The 9,041-nt window shown below is 45.1% G+C and overlaps 1 protein-coding gene and 1 long non-coding RNA gene across 2 annotated transcripts in view; one reads left to right on the plus strand and one right to left on the minus strand.

Moving 5' to 3' along the window:
- Positions 1 to 5,883, minus strand: part of ccny (cyclin Y) — a 266,160-nt gene extending 260,277 nt beyond the window's left edge. Inside the window, exon 1 of the mRNA XM_041184299.1 lies at positions 5,215 to 5,883. Within this exon, the coding sequence (XP_041040233.1) occupies positions 5,215 to 5,365 (151 nt within the window). The 5' untranslated portion in view covers positions 5,366 to 5,883. The remainder of the gene's footprint in view (positions 1 to 5,214) is intronic.
- LOC121276188 lies at positions 5,118 to 8,463 on the plus strand. The gene is made up of 2 exons (XR_005942625.1): positions 5,118 to 5,290; positions 8,234 to 8,463. It is a non-coding gene; the product is annotated as an uncharacterized LOC121276188 (long non-coding RNA).
- The last annotated feature ends 578 nt before the right edge of the window (positions 8,464 to 9,041 follow it).

Consider the following 9,041-nt stretch of genomic DNA (forward strand, 5'->3'; position numbering starts at 1 on the left):
ACCTGCCCCTTCACTTCCTCTCTCCTCACCGTCCAAGGGCCCAAACACTCCTTTCAAGTGAAGCAGCATTTCACTTGCATCTCCCCCAACTTAATCTACTGCATTCGTTGCTCCCAATGTGGTCTCCTCTACATTGGAGAGACCAAACGTAAACTGGGCGACCGCTTTGCAGAACACCTGAGATCTGTCCGCAAGAATGACCCAAATCTCCCTGTCGCTTGCCATTTTAACACTCCACCCTGCTCTCTTGCCCACATGTCTGTCCTTGGCTTGCTGAATTGTTCCAGTGAAGCCCAACGCAAACTGGAGGAACAACACCTCATCTTCCGACTAGGCACTTTACAGCCTTCCGGAATGAATATTGAGTTCAACAACTTTAGGTCTTGAGCTCCCTCCTCCATCCCCACCCCCTTTCTGTTTCTTCCCCCTTCCTTTTGTTTTTTCCAATAAATTATATAGATTTTTCTTTTCCCACCTATTTCCAATATTTTTAAATATTTTTAAATCTTTTATGCTCCCCCCACCCCCACTAGAGCTATACCTTGAGTGCCCTACCATCCGTTCTTAATTAGCACATTCATTTAGATAATACCACCAACTTTAATACCTATGTGCTCTTTTGTTCTGTTGTCTGTGACATCTTTTGATGATCTGCTTCTATCACTGCTTGTTTGTCCCTACAACCACACCAACCCCCTCCACTTCTCCTCCCCTCCCCCCCCACCAACCTTAAACCAGCTTATATGTCACCCCTTCCTTGGATTCACTCAGTTCTGTTGAAGGGTCATGAGGACTCGAAACGTCAACTCTTTTCTTCTCCGCCGATGCTGCCAGACCTGCTGAGTTTTTCCAGGTAATTCTGTTTTTGTTTTGGATTTCCAGCATCCGCAGTTTTTTTGTTTTTACCTCTGTGTTGGATAGACTGGGGTTACTTTCCCTCGAGCAAAGGAGATTGAGGGGGGGATCATGATTGAGGTGTATAAAATTATGAGGGGCATAGATAGGGTAGACAGGAAGGAACTTTTCCCCTTGGTGGAGGGATCAATAACCAGGGGCATAGATTTAAGCAAAGGGGCAGGAGGTTTAGAGGGGATAAGAGGAAAATTTTTTTCACCCAGAGGGTGGTGGGAATCTGGAGCTCTCTGCCTGAAGGGGTGGTAGAGGCAGAAACCCTCGTAATATTTAATAAGTATTTGGACGTGCACTTGCGATGCCATGGCATACAAGGCTATGGGCCTAGTGCTGGAAAATGGGATTAGAATAGTTAGGTACTTGTTTGACCAGTGCAGACTCAATGGGCCAAAGGACCTTTTTCTGTGCTGTAGACCTCTATGACTCTATGAGGTTGGAGGTGGGGTTGTAGTTTACAAGGATGGGGATGGGGGGAGCCAAGAGTGGGTTTTTTGAGGAGCGGGGGTGACAATAGTCTGACAACGCGGAGGCAGCCTCGAGCTAGGCGCAGTCTGCATACATGTAAACTCTCTGTTTTCAGCAGATGCTTCCATCAGGCACAGAGATGAGAGTTGTTACAGATAAGAATGGCTAAATGGCCTATCTTAATTAATCAATGCCAGCTAATCTGGGTGTACCCACTCCACATGGAGTGCAACTGTTTACAAAGGTAGCTCACCACCACCTTCAAGGGTAACTAGGGATGAGCTGTAAATGCTGACCCAGCCAGTGGAGCCCATGTCCAATAAATTAATTTAAAAAGTGTTATTTGATGGTGTTAGTTTAGTAAGGAACGTTGGCTTGGGCATAGGCATGTACAAGACGAGAAAAGATTATTACATCCAGCCAGTCTTGGTGTCTCCCGCATCCACATCTTTGAACTATGTGATCTTCTACATCCACCCAGAAGTGGGTAGGACCTGAGTTGGATATCTAATCTGCAAAATGGCACATAAAGTGCTTACAGATAGGAGAAAACACATTCTACATATGGATCAGCTAAAGGAAAAGAATGTGAACATATATACTTGTGCTGCTGTTCTATGGACAGAAAAAAAGAAACCATAAGACCATAAGACATAGGAGCAGAAATTAGGCCATTTGGCCCATCGAGTCTGCTCCACCATTCAATCATGGCTGATAAGTTTCGCAACCCCATTCTCCTGCCTTCTCCCTGTAACCTTTGATCCCCTTACCAATCAAGAACCTATCTATCTCGGTCTTAAATACACTCAATGACCTGGCCTCCACAGCCTTCTGTAGCAATGAATTCCATAGATTCACCACTCTCTGGCTAAAGAAGTTTCTCCTCATCTCTGTTCTAAAAGGTCTTCCCTTTACTCTGAGGCTGTGCCCTCAGGTCCTAGTCTCTCCTACTAATGGAAACGTCTTCCCCATGTCCGCTCTATCCAGGCCTTTCAATATTCTGTAAGTTTCAATCAGATCCCCCCCTCATCCTTCTAAACTCCATCAAGTACAGACCCAGAGTCCTCAAATGCTCCTCATATGTTAAGCCTTTCATTCCTGGGATCGTTCTCGTGAACCTCTACTGGACCCTCTCCAGGGCCAGCACATCCTTCCTGAGATATGGGGCCCAAAATTGCTCACAATATTCTAAACGTGGTCTGACCAGAGCCTTATAAAGCCTCAGCAGCACATCCCTGCTTTTATATTCTAGTCCTCTCAAAATAAATGCCAACATTGCATTTACCTTCCTAACTACCACGTCAACCTGCAAGTTAACCTTAAGAGAATCCTGGACTAGGACTCCCAAGTCCCTTTGCACTCCAGATTTCTGAATTCTCTCCCCATTTAGAAAATAGACTATGCCTCTATTCTTCCTATCAAAGTGCATGACCTCACACTTCCCCACATTGTATTCCATCTGCCACTTCTTTGCCCATTCTCCTAAACTGTCCGAATCCTTCTGCAGCCTCCCCGCCTCCTCAATACTACCTGTCCCTCCACCTATCTTTGTCTCATCTGCAAACTTAGCCAGGATGCCCTCAGTTTCTTCATCTGGATCATTAATGTATAAAGGGAAAAGTTGTGGTCCCAACACTGACTCCTGCAGAACTCCACTAGTCACCGGCCACCATCCTGAGAAGGACCCCCTTATCCCCACTCTCTGCCTCCTGCCAGACAGCCAATCTTCTATCCATGCTAGTACCTTGCCTCTAACACCATGGGCTCTTATCTTACTGAGCAGCCTCCTGTGCGGCACCTTGTCAAAGGCCTTCTGGAAGTCCAAGTGGATAACATCCATTGGCTCTCCTTTGTCTAACCTACTCATTACCTCCTTAAAGAATTCTAACAGATTTGTCAGGCTAACTAAGAGCAGGAGGAGGCCATTCGGCCCTTTGAGCCTGCTCCGCTATTCATTATGATCGTGGTTGATCATCCCACTCAATAGCCTGCTCCTGCTTTCCCCCCATACCCTTTGATCTATTTTGCCCCAAGAGCTACATCTAACTCCTTCTTGAAAACATACAATATTTTTGGTCTCAACTATTTTCTAAACTCCACCAGCTGCCATGGTGAGATTTGAACCCATGTCCCCATAGCATTAGCCGGGGCCTCTGGATTGCTAGTCTAGCGACGTTACCACTACAATCAACTCCCCCAAACAAATATAAAAACAAAAAAACTGCGTAAGATCGAAATCCAACACAAAAACAGAATTACGTGGAAAAACTCAGCAGGTTTGGCAGCATCGGCGGAGAAGAACAAAGCCACCTCTCTCTTATTTTTACTCAGTTCTGTTGAAGGGCCATGAGGACTCGAAACGTCAACTTTGTTTTTCTCCGCCGATGCTGCCAGACCTGCTGAGTTTTTCCAGGTAATTCTGTTTTTGTTTTGGATCTCCCCCAAACTATTCACTTGTAAAGCAAAAACATATGGCCTAAATCTTCTTTGGACAGAAACCTGTTCCGTATTGAAGTATTAGCCTCGACTAGGTGCTCAGATCTAGGTTCAAACCACAACTTTGACATGGGCGAATGTCACCAACTGAGCTAAACTGACAACATTCATTTTAAGGTGAGGTAAATCTTGCCTAGACTGGAAACATATTTAGTACATATTCACATATCTACATCCCTAATCACAGTAATCAACTAAGTACTTGCATAACCCAAACAACATTAAACCATGATAAAAATTGAGGTGGGATGATTTTATGGGCATGCTCTTGTGGTTTCTCAGCTGACGCCTACAACACGGGCAACTGAGACTTCTATCCGCCGCAACCTCGCAAAGCACCAGGTCCCCTCTGAGCAGAGGCTTCAGTCCACGCCAGAAACGAACACGGTTGAATCGACAAAACACACGTCTCAAACCAAGCAGAAAAAAAACATTCCCAAAGTGCCCACCCGAGTCACAGAGCTCTCACTGGATCCTTTAACACACAGAAAAACTTGTAACTTGAAACATCTTCCCGGATACGGTCGGAAACTAAATTCATCCGGAAGGGGGAGGTGGGGGGGGGGAAAGGTAAGGCAATTGGAACAGCGGGGAGTCACTTATCACCAAAGCCCGTCCACAGCGCCAGCCACTACTATTCGGTTCACGTCCAACCGGGGGGGGGCGGGGTGCAAGCTGCACTCCTCCCGTGATGTAAAGGCGCGCATTAACCTAGAGTGACCGGGGGGGGGGGGGGGGGGGGGCGGTGGATTCCTCATATTCACTTTCTTCAACAAAATTCCCTCAGTGCTTATAAAATTGTGAAGCGATAAAGATTTATTTAACCTGGTAGAACTCGGGAGTACTTGTAAAGAGAGAGAGAGAAAACAACCGGTCTGCCCAAAGTCTGCTCTCATCTGGACGCTTCACTTATGTCCGTTTAAAAAAGGAAATCAGAGCAGACAGCGAGAGATCAGCAGTTTAAAAGGTTTTTTTCTAAGAGTGGCGGTCAGCTCATGTCGCTTCTTCGCACCCCACCCCCCCACCCACCCATATTTCAGACTCCCTCCGAGCAACAGCAGCAGAAATGTAATTTTGGGGAAAAAAAATAAATAACGATGAAATAAACCTAGAACTTGATCATGTCGGCACATCGGAACCTAGGACGAGATGAGCAGCGCTGCTTCCTAGTTGAAGCTTTGACCACCCTGAGGAGATGGACCAATCACCTCCCCCCCCCCCCACCCCCCCACCGGCCGCAGACATGTTCTGGAAGACTTCAGACAAGATCAGAGAGGGGAAGGGAAGGAAGGAGCCAGGCCCCAGACTGGGAGGGAGGGAACAGCAGCATCGAAAACGTACCGTCCACCGCCTCCCTGTCGCTGATGTGCTGCAGGTTACAGCCCGTGTCCTCCCGGCTGATGTCGGTGTCGGTGCGGTAAGTCTCCAGCCGAGCGTGGTTCCTCCGCAGTTTGGGGCTGGACGAGACGCAGCATGAAGTGGTATTCCCCATTCTCTCTCCCTCTCTCTCTATAGCAGGATGCTTTATTTTTCGGATTCAGACCGAGCCAAAGGGAGTGGGATTTCCACACAAACACAGACAGAGAGAGAGGAAAAAATATATAACAGGGAGAGGGGGGGAAAAAAAATCAGTGTCCAATCAGAGATACACCCTCATCCGGCCGGAGCTAGCACTGCACAGCCATGGAAAAGAAACCGGCGAGCTTTCCCCCTCTCTCCTAAGACTGACCGACCCGACCGGAGGGAGCTCTGCCAAAGCTCAGCAGCTGATCTCCCCCTCCAGCTCCTTCATCGTTTATACCAAGTCATTATTATTGGGTTTTTCCCCCATCCCCAATAACACTAATTAGAAGTCAAACTGTTTACGGTTTAAACGTCGTCCAAGGTAGAAACAAAAACAAAGCGCACACACACAATCTTCAGGTGGAGCTTCACATCATTGTTGCTGTATGTCTGTGTGTGTGTCTGAAATGGTGACTTATCCTCCAATACAGCCACACAGTAACAACAGCGCAGTGTAACCAATCCGCTTAAGGAGTTCCGGTTCAAGGGTAGCGATTTGCCGGTGAATACAAACTGATACACTGTAACCACCCCAGGAGATACATCCGACACCCGTAGAGGGAGGTGGCTACATACAAAACTAGCCCCCGCAGCATTTTAGCTTGTATGGGCAGAGGTGTGCAAAATCCGGGGGGGAAAAAATACTCCATCTGTTTTAATTCGACACGTTCCAATCAACTCTTTTTCTCACACGTTACAGATGTTGAACGTGTTCCTCAGTACAATTTCTCCCCACCCCCTCTTTCTTAAATATAGGCTTAAGTTAAGTCCCCACCCGCCCCCCCAATGTTCGCCGACAACTCTCCATTATCTGGCCCCAGTGACCGTGGCTTGCGCTGGCCTTGATAAATGAGTGTTAATGGCTATTCGGCCACTGTGTATTACAGATAAGCCCCATCCTCTGCTTGCTTAATGTCTGCACTGGTGTACTTTCCGCCAAGGGTATCTAAGTATAGGGATCTGGCTGATTTTTATTCCTGCGTAAGCCCAGAGGTATAGTTCCCCCTGCTACTGCCCCAGATAAATACCTAATTCCGCACAGAGAAAAACTGAATGCGAGACCTTTTGAGTCTGAGAATCACAGAATGGTTCCGCACAAATTAGGCCATTCGGCCCATCGTGTCTGCACTGGTTCCCCAACAGGGCAATTTACGTAGTTGCACGCCTCACTCCTTCCTGCATATTTTTCGTTTTCAGATAGTAATGTCTTAAATACCTCAACTGAACCTGCTTCACCACAATCTCAGGCAGTGCATCCCAGATCCCAGCCACGCATGAAAAAGTTTCTCTTCATGTTGCCATTGCTTCTCTTGTCAGCTACCTTAAATCTGTACCCTCTCCTTTTCAATCCGTTTTTCCCTTTCAAGTCTGTCCATTTTGTATATTCAGGCTCTACCAAATCCCCTCTAAACCTTTTCTCTGAGGAAAACAGTCCCAATCTCTCCAATCAACCTACATAATTGAAGTTCCTCTTCCCTTTTTGTGAATCTTTTCCGCACTCTCTCTAATGCCTTCACATCTTTCCTAAAGTGTGGCACCCAGAACAGGTACACTGCTCCAGATGAGGCACTCCAGTAAATGCTATTCACATCAATTCAAATGTGACTTGGCTATCCCATGAAGCAGGATAAATAACTTTGCATGGACCAGTAGAGTGTCCTGAGTCATGTGTCAAATCTCAGTTGCACCATCTGTGGGTCTGCAGACTTAGTGGGTCTTATGAACAGGTTTAGCAGAATGAGCTTCAGGGCAATTAGGGATGGGCAACAACTAATGTTGGCCTTGTCAGGGATGCCCATATCCTATGAAAGAATAAAAAAAGTTTGTGAACCTAGATGATCCTTCGCACAAGCAAACTCCACCAGGTCTTGAAAGAACACTCCTGCCAGCCTAATCTCTTGACCAGGGAATGATATGTCTTGTGATACCGTGTGAAAGAATTTTTAACTTATCTAATGGGATAAAAACCTCTAACATGTAAAGATCTAAGTTAATATTTAAGTATGCTACAAACTACCAAGTTAATACAAGAAAGAGGATAGTTGAGAAGAGTAAAGTTATTTTAATGAGCGATAGAAACAAAAGTTGGTAAATGCAACACATAACAGCTTCATGACCCTGTGTCAGGAAAGGCACAACAGGCAGTGCTCATCTTGACACCGTATTTGTAAATAATCAAGACAAGGTACAGCAAATTGAAGTCATAGCAACCCTAGGGACAGTGTCCACAGAATAATCGCATTTAATATTTTATGTTTGAGAAATAATGTTAGTGTTGGTGAGAGTAATAAGTGGGTGGCCAGGACTCAAGGACTATTACTTTTTCTAATTTTCATGTACAGAGAAAGAACTTGTATCCATATTGCATCTTTGGTGATCTCAGATCATTCCAAAGTACGTTACAATGAAGTACTTTTGAAGTGTTGTGTAGGTAACCACAACAGCCAATTTGCACACAACAAAGGTCCCACCAACAGCAATGATCAAGAAAATCTGTTTTTAGTAATATTGGTAGAAAGATAAATATCAGCTGGGTCATCAGAGAGAATGCTCCTGCTCTTTTTCAAATACTGCAACAGCATCTTTATACACCTACAAAAGAGGACTGACAGAGCTTTGATTTAACATCTTGTCCAATGGGGCTATCTTCAACAGTGCAACTCTCCCTTACTACTGCAATCAAGGGCTGATTTTTCGACTCCCTGGTGTTGTGGGCAGAAGGCAAATTGCTCCTGGTGCCAATTTTGGACTTCATCTTTTAGCAAATAATCATTAGATTTTATAATTAAATTAACAGGTTGAATCAAGATGCTGAAGCTGAAGGCTTGGTCTGAAAGGTGAAACTGGAATCAACTTTTCTAACATCGGAGAATGACTTCAGGGAATGGAATTTGTTTTCCCTGAAACAAAGGTCCGATGTGAAACGTGGCAAGATAAGGATGAATTTTCCCCATTTTCTTCGCGTAAAAAAGTCAAAGTAATGGAGGATTTGCAATGCTTATAAAGTCAAACTCTGTTTACTAAATGAAAATTTACTGTGTTTGGTGTCTCTAAATGATGTAATTGAAAATTTACTGACTGCCAGTTTCACAAAACTAAGGACACAGCAGGTTCAATTATACTCAGCAACTCACTTAAATTGAAATTGTTGCATTCTTGGCATGCAGTCAAAGAATGTAATCCAAAGAAGGTGCTACATGCTTTACTTCTAGTTGTGAGCCCCTGACCTGAAGTTGAATGCATACTTGTAAAGACTGAGCATAGAAGCTGCTTGATGTAATTTAATCAGTGGCACATCATTCCTGACGACAGAACTGAAAGTGGGTGCCCCTTCTGCTTTTGTGTTGGAAGCCAGGGTCCACACAATTTGTGTGAAAATCTAAAGGACCAGCATCGGGCAGGTGAAACACATGCAAATGTGTGGCCCAAGCAGGCTTTCATTGGACAATTCTACCATCGGGTATTATTTAATATTATTATTTAAATAGTGAGAGATTGCAGAATGCTGAGGTACGGAGGATCTGGGTGTCCTGGTACATGAATCACAAAAAGTTAGTATGCAGGTACAGCAAGTAATCAGGAAGACAAATGGAATGTTTTCATTT

This window comes from Carcharodon carcharias, chromosome 3, assembly GCF_017639515.1.
Source record: "Carcharodon carcharias isolate sCarCar2 chromosome 3, sCarCar2.pri, whole genome shotgun sequence".
NCBI classification, from domain to species: domain Eukaryota; kingdom Metazoa; phylum Chordata; class Chondrichthyes; order Lamniformes; family Lamnidae; genus Carcharodon; species Carcharodon carcharias.